Source organism: Lissotriton helveticus, chromosome 12 (genome assembly GCF_964261635.1).
Source record: "Lissotriton helveticus chromosome 12, aLisHel1.1, whole genome shotgun sequence".
Taxonomy (NCBI): Eukaryota; Metazoa; Chordata; class Amphibia; order Caudata; family Salamandridae; genus Lissotriton; species Lissotriton helveticus.
In genome coordinates, this window is record NC_136073.1 from 427,612,650 (window position 1) to 427,630,653 (window position 18,004).

Genomic DNA, 18,004 nt, shown 5'->3' on the forward strand with positions numbered 1-18,004 from the left:
AACGTTGGATTTGCGTGCTTTCTCTATCGTCGTGGTGGCGGTGTTGGGAAACTGCAGCTGTTAATATATATATATATATATATATATACACACATTAGATAACAAAAAATACCTCTACGTACAGAGGCCTACTTTATTGAAACAGATGGCGTAGGACTGCCTGCCCCTCTGCTGCTTCGCTGTACGATGCCATGTCAAGGCAGTAGTGCCGCGTGAAGGTATGAGCATTCCTTCAAGCAATCCAACGTGCGACAGTCCTTTTTGTAACAGCAGATCCTAACTTAACAGGACCATAGGATACCAGGAGTTGATCTGTTATGCGTAGCATCTTAGTTCTTTGCAAAAAGAAATTTGAGGCACCTTTTCACATCAACAGAGTGAAGAGATTTCTCCACTGGAGACGAAGGATGCAGAAAAAAGGTGCGTACAATTACTGGTTCATTGAGGTGAAACTGGGATGGCACCTTTGGAATAAAAGTAGAATTTGTTCGCAACATTACAAAATCCTCTGTGAAACGTACGAAAGGTTCCTTGATGGTGAATGCTTAGATTTCACTCACTCTTCTAGCCGATGTGAGCGCAAGAAGCAAAGCTACCTTCCATGAGAGATATTTTAGCTCTGACTTGTGGATCGGCTCAAAAGGCGGCTTCATTAACTGTGATAAGACTATATTCAGGTGCCATTCAGGTGGAGGAGGCCTGATAGGAGGAAAAGAGCAAAGAGAAGAGGTATCAGATGTTCGTCTGTATCGAGAGATAGTCGCAAGATGTACTCTTATTGAAGCATAAGCAAGACCTGACCTTGCCTGGGATAAAAAGGTAAGGTAGTATATTTTCTGGGGTAGAGTCAAAGGGGTGAATACTGTTGCAATGGTAGCAAGAGCAGAAACAGTTCCATTTCAGTCTATATGTTTTTGACATTAATTCAGCTCTTGCGTTTGTCAAGATAAATGTACAATCTTGAGGAATGTCTAAATCTTTGTACTCATTGTGCTCAGGTTTCAGGCATGCAATTGCAGTGAAGCTGGATGAGGAAGCAGGATCTGTCCCTTGTTCATCGTCAACAACGTGAGAGATGGAGGAAGGCAATAAGGACTGGACGCCGATAGCAGGAGAAGCTCTGTGAACCAGTGCTGACGAGGCCAACCTGGGGCAACGAGGATAAGTTGGCACGGTTCCCCCTTCATTTTCATTGACACATTGGCGATTAGAGGATATGGGAGAAAAGCGTACGCAAAGATCCCTGACCATCATATCAAAAACCTATTCCCCCATGACCCTGGCTGAGGATTCCTGCTGGCATAGAACTGGCATTTCTGGTTCTCCTGAGATGCAAAAGATCCAAGTTGGGTGTTCCCCACTTTCGAAATATGTGGTTGAGAATCATTTGGTTTAGTTCCCATTCGTGGTTCGATACAGTTACCCTGCTCAATGTGTCTGCTAGGTTGTTCTTTATTCCTGGGAGATGCTCTACATTGATGGTTATCTGGTGCTGTAATGCCCACTCCCATATCTTCTGAGCTTCCCAAGATAGAATCGGGGATCTTGTCCCTCCCTGCTTGTTGAGGTAATGCATGCAGTTAGTGTTGTCTATGCGTATGAGGACTGAGGATGCTTTTATCCTTGGTAGGAATGATTGCAGGGCTAGAGAAATTATCCGTAGCTCCAGAAAATTGATATGCATTTTGGAGACAGAGAGACTCTATTTGCCACTGATTTGCCGGTCTTGTAGATGAGCTCCCCAGCCTTCCAAAGATGCGTCTGTTGTCAGAACAAATTCTGGAAGAGGAGAAAGGAATGACTGACAGAGAGAGATTGAGAGGAGATTACCACCAAAGAAGTGCTTCCTTCATGATCGGAGTTATCCGAACTAAGTCGTTGAATGATCCTGATATCTGAAGCCACTGAGCATCCAATTGTTCTTGAAGTCGTCTCATTCTCAGCCAAGCACGAGGAACCATGAGAATGGCGGAAGACAACATCCTGAGAAAGGGTTTGAGACGAACAGAAGCGCACTTCTGTGAAGGTCATGAGCCAGGGACAAAATGGTGTTCATTCTTTCCATTGACAAGTATATCTTGTTTTTTGGAGTATCTATCAGTGCTCCTAGGAACGTTATCCTCTGAGAAGGAACTAGAATGGACTTTTGGATATTGACTGCCAGACCCAGAGAATGAAACAGTCATTGACAGAAAGAGATGTCTTCCGAAGCCTGACGAAGAGAAGAAGCTTTTACCAATCAATCGTCGAGGTATGGGAAGACTTGTAAGCCTTTCAGTCTCAGGAAGGCTGCCACGGGGGCAAGGCACTTGGTAAAAACCTGTGGAGCTGAGCGAAGGCCAAATGGAAGGACCATGAACTGATAAAGCGTCTGCCACTGTGAACCATAGAAATGTCCAATGTTTGGGGTGGATCGGGATATGGAAGTATGCATCTTCCAGATCCAGGCTAACTAAAAATCCAGATGATTCTAAAGCTGCAAAATCTCTTGAAGGGTGACCATGCAAAAGGATTTCTTCAAGAGGTATTTGCTGAGTTTTCGGAGGTCTAAAATGGGACGCCAATCCTTTTTTATGAGGAAGAAACAAGAGAATCCTTTCACTTTCTGAAAACGTGGAACAAGCTCTATTGCTCCTTTTTGCAGCATTATCAAAGCCTCCTTTTTTAATAAATGCAGATGAGTTGTCAATTTTTGGGGAGGGTGATGAGGTGGCATTGTGGTAAATTCTAAGGTATGACCATACCTTATTATATCCAGGACCCACTTGTCTGATGTTATACTCTCCAATTGGTACAAGATAAAGGAGAGATGGACTTTCTTTTTGGAAGACGGTGAAGCACTGTCGCTGCTTACGGCCTGTGTCTCTATATTGAACCTGTTGCTTTCTCCTGGGCTGTCTGCAATAAGCAGCCTGTGGTGGTGCTCGATATTGTTGTTGCTGATAAGTTGGCCTGTAAGAGGTGTATGATTGAGGTTGATATCTTTGACAACCTCCTCTGAAGGAATAATTTCCTCTGCCCCACGCTCCACAAAATGGAGTTTTCCTGTATAGTAGCGCTCCTAGGGCTCTTGCAGTGCCAGTGTCTGTTTTTATTGCCTGCAAAGCATCATCAACATGCTTGCCGAATAGTGTCTGCCCATAAAAAGGCATATCCAAACTTTTTCCTTGTACTTCAGGGCGGAACATGGTTGACTTTAGCCAACCCTGACGTCTCCAAACAGCCTCTCTGGCCAATTGGCGGAAACCCAGAGATGCAATATCCATGGATGTGTCTATGATCTCGGAGGCCAACCTTTCTACTTCAAAAAGTATTTTTCTTGCATCGATCCTCTTGTCCTCCGGAATTAGATCTAAAAATTGGGCAATATCCGACCACATCTGCCGATCGTACTTGGCCAGAATCGCAAAAGCATTTGCAGCTCTAACAGTTGCCCCTGCTGTGGTCGTAAATCTGGTAACCGACCCCAACACTCGATGCTGCATCTACAGAGAACACTGTGCAACCATCATCCGATGCCAGCAGCTGTGTACCTGTTGTGTTTTTGTATTTTGTTTTTCAGCAGCACTGTGTAAGAGGTAAAAACAGCACCACCTGCGTCTCCCGTTCAGCACCCGCAACAGCCAGAACAACTCTACACCCAGACTCCACAGGCTAGGTAAAACTGATCTCATTGTTGTGGCCTGGTCCTTGGGCTCGCATGACCTTAACCCTTTTAAGGGTTTCACGTAACCCGACCTGCAAGTGACCAATTGTCAATAGTGGTTTTTGCCACTGACCACAATGTTATTTTGTCTATGTAGTTAACTGCACTGGTTTACTACTGCTTCAAAAATCTATAACTTCAGGTATATGTATGCAATTTTGTCCAATTGGTTCCTAATTTAAGATAAAAATACACTCTGTTGTTATAAATAGGTGTTCGATTTCTTTTGAGTCATTTGAATTACTTATGGTCCGTGTTGGTACTCTGAAATGCTGAACATGTTTTTCTAGTAAAGCCTGACCGCTCTTTGTCACTCTACCCGGACTGAACTAAGAATTTATTAGTGTGAATCCAAGGACCATCTTTAGGGTACTGTGATACTATTACATGGCTACCCAGTGAGGGTCGTGGCTTGAGCGCCGATGGTGGAGGTCGCCTGAGCGCTCGGCTCCGCGATGGAGCCGCCATTAATCCTGAATTACCAGCAACAGCCGATCCCTAACCCGTGTGAGATTGTGCGAGAGGGATCTCTCGACTGGTGAGCCTGTGGCGGAACATTCACGCGGAGCCAGCTGATGGTGGAGCAGGCTAAACGGGGCTCGACGGACCCGGACGGAGGAACTAAACTCTCCCGAGTAACCGGCGAGCCCACGGAGTCTGAAACACAGACCGGACGCTCCTGCCCGCCGTTAGGAAGTGTGGCGGCTGCCTGGACCGCTGGCGGCACTCAGCGACTCCCGCGCGGCGGCACTCAGCGACTCCCGCGCGGCGGCTCCCGCTCACGCCTGCCGCACGGCTTGCATTAGTGGCTGCGCACCCGTCCGGGGCCCTGCGAGGGGAGAGCTCGTAACCCGGTGAGAGCCTGTGAGCGTGGCCCGCGGCCCGGTGGGCCCCTGGAGAGTGCAGCGCCCCCTGAACTGGGATCGGGCGGTACGGGCCTGCCTCCTGTGCTGCTGAGAGGTGCGGGCACTCGGTTGCCCGGCTTGTGGGACATTGAGAAGCGCCTACCATGGCGGCCATGATGCTGGACTGCTGCCTATAGAGCCGGAGAAGGAGAGTGGCGCTTCCGACCTCTAAACTGCTGGCGAACGGCCCCAAACTGCAGTGAGACCCAGCAGAGTGCACGCGACCCGGGGGGGTTGCACCGGCGAGGGGGAGTGCAAGCGGGGCGATCCCGATCCTGCGGCCTGGCCTGCTGGTTGAACAATGGTCGGGATGCAGACAGCGGGCAGCAGATATCCATTGCCCTGACGAGGCCCGGAAGGGTGAAGGTCGTTGCCGCGGAGATCCTTCTGGCGGCCTAGGACAGGAGGATTGTCGGACTTCATCGGAGGACGCGGTGCCCTCCTTTATGCCCCGCCATTTCCTTGCCTGCAGTGGCCTGTGGGGGTTCCTGCTGGGACCATCGTACTGGAGAGAGGGGCGCCCATTGAGCAGGAGTGCGGGGGTGGCGCTGCGAGCACTCGAGCCCTGAGTGGGCGGCCTACCTGCGGTCCCAACTGCCCCCTAGACACCTGAGACCTCGGCAAGCTGGACGCCAGTACTGCAGCCACGGGCGCCTTTAATTGCTGAGCACAGGGGTGCGGCGGTGGTGCGGAGCCACCGCGGGTTGGCCCTTCACGACGGCGTCCACTGGCTGCGGGGAGTTGGTAGAAGTTCGAGACTGCGCAGTGCAGCGGCTCTCCGAGGGAACGCAGAGACTGACCCTCCCTTGGGCCGCTTGCGGGATCGGCTGGTGAGGCGGCGACCCGGCCGGAGATCACTGGGACTGGAGGACCGCTGCTGAGCCTGCTCCTGGCGCTGCCGCTGAGCAGACCGCTGTGCTCCGTGGAGACCCCTGTTGATCCAACTCATCACCCGCTGCGGCCTTCTTACGCTCGAAATCAACGAGATCCTGGTTGGTGCTGCCCTGGACTGCTGTGCCTGCTGTACCCGGCTGACAAACTGCTGTTTGGCTCTCTCTGCCTGTTCTTGAGAGCTTGAGCGACACACACCCAGGTGGGGTTCCTCCCGGCGGCCGGAGGCCGTCCTCGGCGGGTTTAGTCGGCCGCTGGGTGGCTCGCCCTCCGCTCATTGAACGCCGTTGCTGCCATGGGGAAACCGAAAGGAGCCAAGAGCACCATGCAATCCACGTCGGACGCAGAAATGGCAGATAAGGGAGATCAACCTGACCAGGAGACTGCACGGGATCCACACCTACAACACCAATTGGGCAAGATCTTGGCGGCGATAACAGACACACGTGCGGCCCTCCAACAGGACATAGCACAGGTGGCGACGGGGTTCAGATTGCTCAGGGCAGATCACGGCAAGCTCTCTGACAGGGTGAAAGAGATGGAAAGCACAGTTCACACCCTGGAGCCGGCGCAGAAGGCCCTCACAGCCACGATGGCTGATGTGTTGGACCGAATAGACGCACAGGAGAAGAGGGCAGAAGACGCCGAAGGGCGTAATCGCCGAAACAACATCCGAATCGTAGGCCTTCCAGAAAAAATTGAAGGGGGAGATATGGTTCGTTTTCTTGAAGATTGGCTCCAAACAGTGGTCCAAACAGCGTCAGGAGGTTTATCCCCCTTTTACACACTGGAGCGGGCACATAGGGTCCCATCCCGGTCGCTACAGCAGGGCCGCCCCCCCGCACCCAGTGGTTGCACGGCTGCTGCACTACAGGGACAGGGACAAGCTGCTTTACAATGCCAGGTTGAACGGCCCCTTCCAGTTGGAAAACAGTAAGATCAACATCTTCCCGGATTACACTTCTGACACACAGCGTAAACGGACCTCCTTCCTGGCGATCAAACGAGAACTGAGGAGTGAGGGCATTCAATACTCCTAATTATTCCCGGCCAGACTCCGAATAATAGTTGACGACACTACCAAATTCTTTGACACACCAGATGAAGCATGCGGCTGGCTAGAAATGTACATAGCTGGCAAGGACGGTCTAGGCTTACACCCTGCAACGGTACCTGAGGAACAACCGCGACGGAAATCCAGGCGGATACGTAACAGACGTAGAGGACTTGGGCGACCTTCGCTGCTGGAGACGGCGGCGGGGTGTTCTGGAAGTTGTGTCCAGTATATCGGGGTCACAAGATGCTCCCATGACAGAGGGCACAGAATCCGGCAAGGGCGATGACCGCTCAGACACTGGGGACTCGGACACTGACAGTGTGCCGCTGCCCACGGTTACCCCGGAGACGGCTGAAGGAATATTAGACGAACAATGAAGACTCTTGGTGAGCTGTTGTGGCTGGGGAACGAACTGTGGTGAACGGATTACTATGCACTGATAGGGGGAGTTGATAGCTGGTTTATAGGAGGGCGAAGGGAGAAGCTTTGCGCTGCACGAATTACTATAGGGCTCGATCGCTCACAGGAAGCTCGAGTAGAAGGTGGCTTCCCGTTAGTACTCGGCCCCCCCTCTTGCCCTTAACGCATACTCACGGTGACTACCGTTGGGTTTACCTGACTGTTTCTTTTGGGAGTGCTTGGATGGGAACTAGATTACGATCTTTGGGTCCTGTTCTGGGGGGGGGGGGAGAATTGGGAAATGTTGTTTTGTTGAGGGGTGGGCACACCATCGGTGCAGGGGATTTTTTACATTTGAACCAAGTGGAAATTGAGTGGAGAAGCGGGCACGGAACATTGTGGGACAATGGGTGAATTGACTAACTTGAAATGCATTACCTGGAATGTAAGGGGACTACATACCATGACGAGACGACACAAAGTACATGCCTATTTGATACGTAGAGGGGTCCAGATAGCGTTACTGCAGGAAACGCATTTAACAAAGGCGGAGGGAATAGCGCTGCAGCGCAGATGGAGAGGCCAAATATACAACACTACATACTCAGCTTATGCTAGGGGCACGCTGATTTGGATCAGGGCCGGAGTCCCTTTCCAAGTTGCCAAACACGTGGTGGACCGTGAGGGGCGGTTTGTAGCTATAGCGGGAAAACTGGGAGGAAGAGACATTACCATTTGCAGCATTTACGCACCCAAAGTGGACCAGCTGGCCTTTCTTACGACACTGTCAGGCTCCCTGGCCTACTTCTTGGTAGGGCCCCTGCTGTTAGGAGGCGACTTCAATTCGGTGCAAGACGTTGCCCTCGATAGATCGCATCCCCCACTGGCAGCCTCCCCAGCGCATCGCATAGCTAAAGGTAGATTGAAGGGGCAATCAAGGTGGGGTCTAACTGACATTTGGCGCGCCCAGCATCCACACACCCGAGATTACTCCTTTTTCTCAGGAATGCACGAGCTACATGTGAGGCTAGATGCGTTGTGCTCCTCAACGCTGATACCAGCAATTGAAAAAACTGAATATCTGACCAGAACGATCTCTGATCACAACCCTTTACTAATTAATGTGCGGTGGTTTCTGGGCACCTCCTGTGTTCCTACCTGGAGGTTGCGCCCCGGGATGCTAGAGGACCCGCTTTTCCAAAAAGATTTAGAGGAAAGGATAACCCAATACTTTGAGGAGAATGATGGCACGACTAGGGAGAGGGCGACAGAATGGGATGCCTTTAAGGTAGTTGTTAGAGGGTTTTGTATTGCTAAGAAGGTGGGAATACGTAAGGTGCTTTTGGACGACCTCAATAAGGCAGACAAGAAACTCCGGGAAATGGAGCTCTTACGGCCCGGGCACCCTGAGCTACAACAACAAAGCGTGGCAGCGAAAGAAGCAGTAGCAGTTGAGGTGGAAAGGCTGCGTAGCTTCGACCACAAAACATACATAACTAGATCTCACGCAGAGGGAGACAAGTCAGGAGCCTTGCTGGCCTGGCTTGCCAACCCCATGAGACGCGGCTCCCCTGTCGTGTCCATGCGCACGGCAGAGGGCATTGAAGTATATACCCAAACAGAAATCCTGCACAGTTTCTCAAGCTATTACGAGACTCTATACCAGAGTAAACTAGAGGCTGGTTCTTTGGCCATAGATGAATATTTGGAGGCACTCCCTTTTCCGGTGTTAGAACCCGAGCAGGCGAAGAACCTAGGTAAAGATATTGAGCTGGGAGAAATCCGTTGCGCCATAAAACGGATGGCACGCAACAAAACTCCGGGGTTGGACGGGCTGCCCTTCGAATTTTACGCTAAGTACGTCGATCTATTAGCTCCACGTCTATTGATAGTCTATAGAGAGGCGAAAGAACTGGGGCGCCTATCACATACTATGCGCGAAGCGTTAGTAATCCCTCTACTTAAACCCGATAAAGAGAGCAATGATACGGCGTCCTATAGACCACTATCGATGCTCACAACAGATTACAAAATCTTGAGTAGCATTTTGGCATCCCGACTGTTAGAGCACATGACCGCACTGGTTCATGAGGACCAAGCGGGCTTCATACCTAAACGCAATACCACTATGAACATACGCCGCCTGATACGGCTAATGGAAGAGGACCATGTAGAAGCCCCCCACCCCATGATATTGTCGGTCGACCTGGAGAAGGCGTTCGACAGCCTTGAATGGGAGTACCTCTGTAAGGCGCTCAGGCGATACGGGATGGGTGAAGAGTACCTGCAGTGGACTTCTGTGCTATATGCTTCGGCAAAGGCTAGAGTCAAATCGGGCATGCTGATATCCCCACAGTACCCGGTAGAAAGGGGCACGAGGCAGGGATGCTCTTTATCCCCGTTACTCTTTGCACTGGCGGTGGAGCCCCTCGCAATGTCGATCCGCACGGGAGCTCATTACAGGGGTTTGCGGAACTTGGCGGGGCAACAGTTTATTTCCCTGTACGCTGACGACCTTTTGCTCTTTCTTGAGGACGCCGACGAGGCACTGGTTGGAGCCGACAACATATTGACCACCTTAGGTAGAATCTCTGGCCTCAGAGTAAACTGGTCCAAGACATGCTTATTCCCTGTACGCAAGGGGGAAACCCAGCCCACCAGGACAAGAGCAATTAGATGGGAACCCAGCTGTCTGAAATATCTGGGGGTCTATATATATCACACATCAACCGATATCTTAGAAGGCAACATCTCTCGTAGTATCAGAGCGCTGAAGGGAAGTATGTCCTTCTGGACCACCCTCCCATTATCGGTAGCGGGTCGGATAGCACTGCGGAAAATGGTGGCGCTCCCACGGCTTCTGTATTATTTTAGGACGCTCCCCGTTTGGATCCCTGCAACAGTCTTCCGGCTCTTGAAGTCATTGATAGTGTCTTTCCTCTGGGGTACGGGCCGACGTAGAGTGGCTCTTGCAACACTAATGAGACCTAAATCAGAAGGGGGGCTGGCTGTCCCCGACTTTGAGCTGTATTACTTAGCGGCTCAATTACAAACATATACCCAGGAAATAGCACGCGAGTTCCGGGGACCAGAGAATAAACGGGGCCTGGGAATACCTAGACATGTACTCTCCTATATAGCTATGCAACAGAGACTAGCCCTTAGTGATCTCACGCAAGAAGAACGCACACTTAAACTGTGCTGGAACCGAACACAACGTAGAGCGGGAGTGAGACACCCTTATGCCCCGGAAATCCCGCTGGGAATGCATTGCCACATGGCGGAGATTGGTCGCGGTTGCAGAGCTGGGAGGAGGCAGGAATCCAAGTCTTGGGTGATCTGTATGAAAACGGGGCGCTACTGTCGTTCCAGGCGCTCTTGGACCGCTATGACCTGCCTAGAGGTGACTTCCTGCTGCATTCGGTGCTCACGAGGGCAATACAGACACACTGGAGGGGGGGGCTTGCTGAACCAAAAACAACAATGGCCTGCCAATATACCATGATGGCGGCTGGCACGGTTAAGGCAGTCACGTGCCTATACACCAGAATGCTTAACGATGGATTACCCCCACTAGAGACGCTTAGGAGTAAATGGGAAGCTGATGTAGGAAAAGAACTTCCCGAGACAGTTTGGGCGCAGCTGATGCGCCGGGCCTGGAAGAGCACGCGCAATGCGCGATTTCAACTAATTCACTTTTATATCCTTCACCGGGCGTACTTGACCCCGGGAAAGATCAAGAAGTACTTTGCTGTGGACTCCGCGGCTTGCCCCAGATGTGGGGAGGTTGGAGTGGACCTTGCCCACATGCTATGGGCCTGCCCTGGTTTAGCCTTTTATTGGGGAAAAGTGGGTGATACTCTTAACGAGGTGACAGAGCGCGATTTACAGTTTGACATGGCTGTTGGGGTTCTCCACTGGTTTCCACATACCCCTAAGAACAAGGTTACTAGCAAATTCATAGATATGGGACTTATCTTGGCGAAGCGCGAAATCACGCGGCACTGGAAGACCCAGATGGGTCCAGCGGATGTTAAATGGCGCAATGAGTTCCTTAAATGGGCGGGCGGGAAGAGCGCATTGAGGTTTCAATTGTCGCGGCGACAACAGAACGACAAGGCTTTAGAAACTGCGCAGGCGTGGGAGGTCCTAATGCAAACATTACGCGACTACGATACACGAAGTGACCAGGAAGACTGACATTATAACTGAACGGTACCCCTATAACATAACAGGTACACCGCATGACTTCTTACCTGACACCGCCTGTGCTTCAGACCCACAACGACTGTCCTGTTACATTGCTCCGATGGTGGGGACCAGGGGAGGGGGGGTAGTTAAGTTTCACTTTTGTATTTCATTTGAGCATAATGGACGAATTGATAGGATCACCCTTTACAGGCTTGTATCCAGTTGGATATGCCCATTCTAGGGTCCACTCCCTAGAATTCCATAGGATGGACCCGGTTATGTACGCTTGGGGGGTTGTGGAATCTATTACAATTGATGTATGCTTTGTGACGAAAAACTAATAAAAATTTGTTTGAAAAAAAAAAATGGTAAGGCTACCCAGCCATACCACATAATATTCCACTTTCCTACAAGCTGTCGTGGATGTGTGAAAATCCACAACTGTTAACTCAATATGTAGCAGTAGTATACATCAATGTTAAGTAATACACTGATGGTTCTGTCAGAGGGCAAGTAACTTAAACATCAGAGGGAAACAGGACAGGGTCTAGTTGAGAATACAGTGCTTTGGAGGTGAAGTACAATACATTGATTTTAGAAAATTTCAGCATGAGTAAATGGAGAGATACCCATAGGTAGCATGATGTTGGCCAAATCAGAGATAAGGAGACTACAGTCAAAGGAAAACTTGACAAGACTTGAGTGATGTCAGTGTAGATGTGATAAACAAAGCCGAATTAAGTGATTATATCTACTAGGGCAGTAGAATATAGTAAGAAGGATGGAGTCTTGAGGTGGCAATAGGTAGAGGTTTACTGAGGAGGCTCCCCAGCTGGTAGAAACGGAGCGGTCATCATCAAAGCAGTAGCAGAATCTGTCTAGTGTTGCTTGTGATGTTCACTGAGGCAAGTGTTCTGCACAGTGCTGGGTGGACAACGGTGTTGACCACCAAAGACAGGGCGAGCAAGATATGTACAGGCTGTTATGATGTACACAAGTAATAAAGACAGGCATGCGAGAAGGAGTCGTTTCTGTAGAATTAAGGTTTACAAGCCTGTCTGTGGTGGGATGAAGTAGGTTACACCACAAGAGGCAACAAATCAACTGGCTCAATACAAGTTGTTCAAACATTTTTGGTAAAATAATGCTAACTGTGGCAATAAGTCTCTTATAGCAGAGGCAGAACACAAGCAGTTTAGAATTTGGAAGTAAAGAAGAAGGTGAGAAGGATGCGACTGAATAGAGAGGTATCATGAGAGAACCAAAGCGGTGAGAGCCAGATCCCTCCTGCCAGGAGAGAAAGATGGTAATTTGGTGGGTGATGGAGCATAGAATAGAATTGTGGATGTCAATATGGCGATTAGATAGACAAGAGTAGTAGGTGAAAATGAGAGAAGCTGGGGAAGTGAGAGAAGGAAATTTAAGGCATTTGGAAGAGTGATCAAGTTCCAGTGAGCATCACTTGACTAGCTATTATTTTGGAGTAAAAGGTGGCAAATTCGGAGTCCGAGGGAGGTAACTGAGTAATGATCAATCAGAAGGTGGTGAGTAGAAGAGATGAGAATATATGATCCAGGCTGGGTATTGAGAGTAGATGAGAGAAGTGTATTTTGTAGGGTCAAGAGCCAATGAGAAACTAGGAGGTCCAACTTATAGCCTGCCAAGTGGTCAGGGGTACGGGTCTTCCTCCACTTACCAAACACATATGTCTAAAGACTGCAAACGGATGGGGTGCTCCAGGGTTCAGGGCAGGGATAACTCGAGATAATGAGAGAGCAGCCAGTGAGAACTGAACGCTTACAGGATTGAGTTCTTAAAAAAGGTACAGTAAGCAGCCTTTATGAGTGAGGCCAGGTTACTATCGACCTGGTCAACATACCCAGTAACGGGACTGGTTTTATATTTTCTTGAAAGGATGGGTTATAGTAATTGTTTTTTTAAAAAGGTGGACAAGTTGCAACCACGTGCATTAGGTCTGAAGGTGTAGCGTTTATGGGACAGTGGTGATATAACGTATCGAAGAAGGTTGTATGTTCTTACAACGCATTCCGTTGCAACGCATGCCTTTACCACGCATGCGTTACAACGGAATGGTTTTTCAACGCATAACCTTTTCCTCTAGTTCTTGCGTGGTGACGTCGTACGTCGTTAAGAAGAAACAGAAGTTTATTTCCGTTTCCTCTTAAACGACGACGATTGCCTGCACATTCTGACGTGATTTCAGGTGAGGTTTTTATTTGGGGGGAGACCCCCCCAAGCCTCCCTTGTTTATTTTGAACCGTTACCACATATGCCTATACTACATACCTCGTAGTAAAGGTATGCGTGGTAAAGGCTTTCGTGTTAACCACACAAGCGTTGTAATGCATGCGTGGTTAGTGTATTCTTGGAAACGGCCGCGTTGTAGTGGCCGTTTCCCATCGAAGAACAAACTAGGGTTGAGGGATTTGCTAGTGCATGGGGCAGGGAAGCGTGAGTACTAATAAAAGAGTGGTCAGAGAAAAGCTGCAAAGAAGAGCATAGCCTGTTAAATTGTTCACTGAAGTTAAGACTCTATTAGGACGGGTGGAGAGATAAGAGGGTGGACGAGGTAATGAACGCCATTGAGCTTGTCACAGAATGAGCCTGTGTAACTGGAAAGGCGATAAAAGATCAGAAGGTATGCACTATTGGTTAGGGAGATACGTTAAAGGGGGGGGGGGGGGTTGGTCATAGTGTAGTAGTTGTTGTTAGTGATTTACTGAGGAGTCCTATTCCTCCGCCACAATGGGATGAGCATAGTGTGTGGATAACCATGGCCTGGTGCGCAACAAGGGCAGCTTTCATTATTTACACACAGAAGTGTGCGGGAAATTGTGCTAATATTCACAGAGCGGACTCCGAGCCTCGTGCACATATGTCTTTCATAAATGCATTGACAATATCTCAAATTCAAAACCTCAATGGGTACCTCCGCAACAAACCAAAAATAGTCCCTGCCCCATAAAGTTAATTACAAAACATGTATAAACAGTGACGTCTTATGTATACCTTTGCGCATGCTCTCCTGCGTCACGACATTCTCAGTAACTTTTCGGACACCTGAGTTTATCCGAGACTGCACATGATCGTACGGTGTGTTTCTGCTGCCCTGGACCTGCAGCTGCTGTTTGGTAGAAATTAATCGATTTTGGAGAGTTTCGTTTTGCTTCTCAAGTTCACGGATTTTCTCTTGTTGCTGCTCGATCATTTCTTCCAGCTCTACGTTCCGTGATGGCCGCTTGGGGTCGCTGCCGGCCTGCTCGCTCTTCTTGTCTTTAACAAGGCGTATTAACTTGGTGGCCATTCTAGGGGAACATAATAAAAAAAGATGAAAAGGAATGTGAAAAGTCAGCATTAAAAAAGCCTTCTGTTGAAAGGGACATAATCACTGTGAAGACTCCAGTGCAGAACCTGAATAATAAATTTTAGGTTTTGATATAACTATTACTGCCTGTGAAGAACCCTTTGAAGATAATTGAAACCACTGGGCAGCAATCTGGTTTATAACACTGACAAATAACAGTTTCCTAAGGCTTATCATTTAGGGTTAGTAAAGAGAAGGCACATATTTACTCCATGTGCTCCAGTAACATCATTTTAACACATGAGTCTATATAAAACACTTCGTGCTGTCAAGTACAGTTCAAGAAGTAAAATATGGCCAGTTACGAATAAAGCTTGGTATTATCCAATAATAAATCCACCGTATTGCAACAGTGAATACATGGACATCTGTACCTTTTCTCATAGACTAAATATCGAGTTTAATGTTTACTCCGATAAAAGGTTTCGCTTTTCCTAGAATAAAAAAAATGAATTTAAATGTTAAGCCCTATAAATGGGTACATTTTTCTTGTAGGGTTAAAATAATGCATGTTATGCTAAAAGCAATACAAAAATGTATTTAGTCTACAAAAATCGATTCATGGTAACATGTGCTGTTTACTAATCATATACATTTATATTATTTACGCATTTTCATCGCATCTTTTTAAACTAAAACTACCTTTGTTTTATATATTTTTTTATTTTGGTCCTTCACAAACAACCGGCAAAAAAATAGGGATGGAGTGTGTGCGAATGTGAGGTAATGTGTAAGAAATGCCTACGAGTAAATGGAAAAAACTTGGGAGCACCGAGATAAAAAGGTGGCTTTGAAGAGCAAGACAAGTTCAAGACCTTACAAAATTAGTCGCACATCTTCAAAAGCTGTATCTGGTTTACACTGAATTTATTTGTGCAGCAGCCCTGTCAGCAGAAGGAAAATAAAGACACACTTCATTTATTTCAAGAGGTTTGCTTGATTTTGAGCGTGATAGCTGTCAAAAGCTGAAGGAAAAGGAGAAAAGTCTAACCACAAAAAACTTAAAAGCTTTGTAATGTCACGGAATAATATGTGTGACATATCTTCAAAGAGCACGAATTACAGAAAATGCTTGGTATAGTGAGATTACCGTTTATCTGATGATTGAAAAGAGATGTGCACAGTCATGGCTAAGACGAAAATGGACTGAAAAAATGCATTAGCTCATTGGCTGAATCGATCAATAAACGGAAAGTAAAAACGCAACATCTAGGAAATTCCTGTTTTTCGAGTCGTCTATAGCAGACGACAAACTAGGATGTTGGCAATCAATTAAAAAAACGATTGGGGCATTATTGACACCAGATCGCCGCATCCTGCACATTCAGGAAGGTGAACAGAATAAAGATTCAAGCCACCACAGAATCCTGTGGACATTCGAATCTGCATCCTACACAAGGCCGCAATCAGAAACAGCACTGAAAGAGATAGAGGCAAAAGGTTCTGAAAAAAATTAGCACAGCTATACCATCAAAAGCTGATCTGGTTTATGAAGACGTAGGTGTAACCATAGGGCCAATGCTTGTAGCTTAGCTTATGTAGAATGCTTTTGTCCCGTATAGGTAACCAACCATTTTTCTGTTCAAATGGGTTTCCTTCCATCGCCCAGTTTGTGAATTCCTGAGTAAAGATGAATGCCTCCTACACGTTTCCTAGGTGACTTCACCTTCCAGACATTGCAAGACCAAAAAAAGCAAGATGCCGCCTCATCGATACACTCAACATGGTACAGCAAGTCACCCAGTCAATAAGACTTCAAAGGCAACATCTTCAGCCTCGTCTTTTTAACATCACCAGAAATCCAATGCAAACCATCCACACTCCTGGACTAGACCGAACACCTCGACACCCTGTTAATCCGGCAACAGTGGTCAACCCAAAAGAGAAGAACAAACCCAGCGATCCATCAAAGACTTTACCAACGACAACCTGAGGCACAAACTCATCTCTCGCTCTACCAAATCCAGATCTGATGCCAACATTCTAAACCACTTTAAACGCTTCTTTGGAAAACTATGTAAATGTCCACACCACAACAAAAACACACAGGGTGCGAGTCAAAACCTTCAGGACCTTGGTACTATAGATTCAACAACAGGTATATCATTCATCATATAAGCAAAAGCAAAGTGCTATACCAACCCCCTCAAAGAAACAACCAACAAAAGTAGAATACCTTTCAAGGCAATCAGATCCAATGTCAAGCCCCTGCCAAGCCGACCTATACAACACTTCGAGGGCAAGAGCAATGTCATCAACCTTTTATTAAGTGAAAAACTAGAAAAGATTCAACAGCACATCAACAAAACCACACCTGCGTCTCCTCTTATGCCATCCCTTTCTAATAGAATGCCACAATGGTTATCTTTCAAAGCCCGGTCTCCCATAACTTTCTTTATCTGACATAATCAACTCCCTCAAAGCCACTTCATATGAAGATGATATCTCACCCTTGTCCATCAAAACTCTCTCTGGGAAAGCTTAACGCCTCTCTCGCAAGACATCACCCCAGAAGGTCTCTAGAGACCAGATCCTCTCACTCCTAAAGAAATGTATATTAGACCCTTATGACTGTATCGACTACTGGCTCATTACTCACCTACTCTTCGTTGGCAGGATCGTTGAAAAAGGTTACTCTCAACTCCAGATCACATCTATGCTAGCCATTATGTACTGCATGATTACCTAGGAGCTAAAAAGAAAGTAGGAGTGCGGAGTCTGCTGCGGAAACCCCGAGTGGCAAGACTCACAAATATTGGGCTGTGGCTGCCACTATATACCTCAAAAATAAGACCGAGATCCTAGAAAATACATCTAAGGCACCCTGGGTATTCCATCTACTCCTGAAGGTGAGGACAAAGGAACCTTGCCCCTATGTGTCATGAGAAAGAATGTCCTGCTAGGTGACAGCAAGAGATATGTGGTTTACATATTTTTATTTTTTTCAAAACCAAAACCACCACCTACATTCTACAGGCTAGTGGGGAAACTATTATATTGGCTAGAGATTTGGAAGGTGGTATGCATTTCCAATAAGAAACTCTGGTCTAAGGTTCATTGATGATGGTATTAGCTCAATACTTATGAAGCGCCCCAAAGGAGAAACTTCACATTAGTAACTGTAAACATATTAATTTCTAGCATATGAACATAACAGCCCAGGGGAGAAGGGAGAACCAAAAAGTGATTAAAAAGAGCTTTGTCGATTAAGATCAGGGCATCTATTTGGTTTCCAAGTGGGCTTCATGTGGTGGAAGGCGACAAGACTCATTTTTACCCAGATCCAAGCTGCCCGAGATTTCCTGAAGTCCAGATGTGGAGAAGAACTTTACCTAGATTATTGTGGGTCCACCATGTTGACAATATGCTTTGAGATTTCTAGTTAGCTTAATTTCACCCGCCTGTATTTGGTGAAATTGAGGAAAGTCTGTTCTCTTCCTTTCTATCATGCTTTGTGACATATTTTTCTT

General features: G+C 47.6%; 1 protein-coding gene across 4 annotated transcripts in view; it reads right to left on the reverse strand.

The window, feature by feature from the left end:
• Positions 1-18,004, reverse strand: part of RPGRIP1L (RPGRIP1 like) — an 827,898-nt gene that overhangs the window by 690,507 nt on the left and 119,387 nt on the right. For all 4 annotated transcript variants that reach the window (XM_078668308.1, XM_078668309.1, XM_078668306.1 and 1 more), the window contains exon 4: positions 14,180-14,475. In XM_078668308.1, the coding sequence (XP_078524434.1) occupies positions 14,180-14,475 (296 nt within the window). The remainder of the gene's footprint in view (positions 1-14,179; positions 14,476-18,004) is intronic.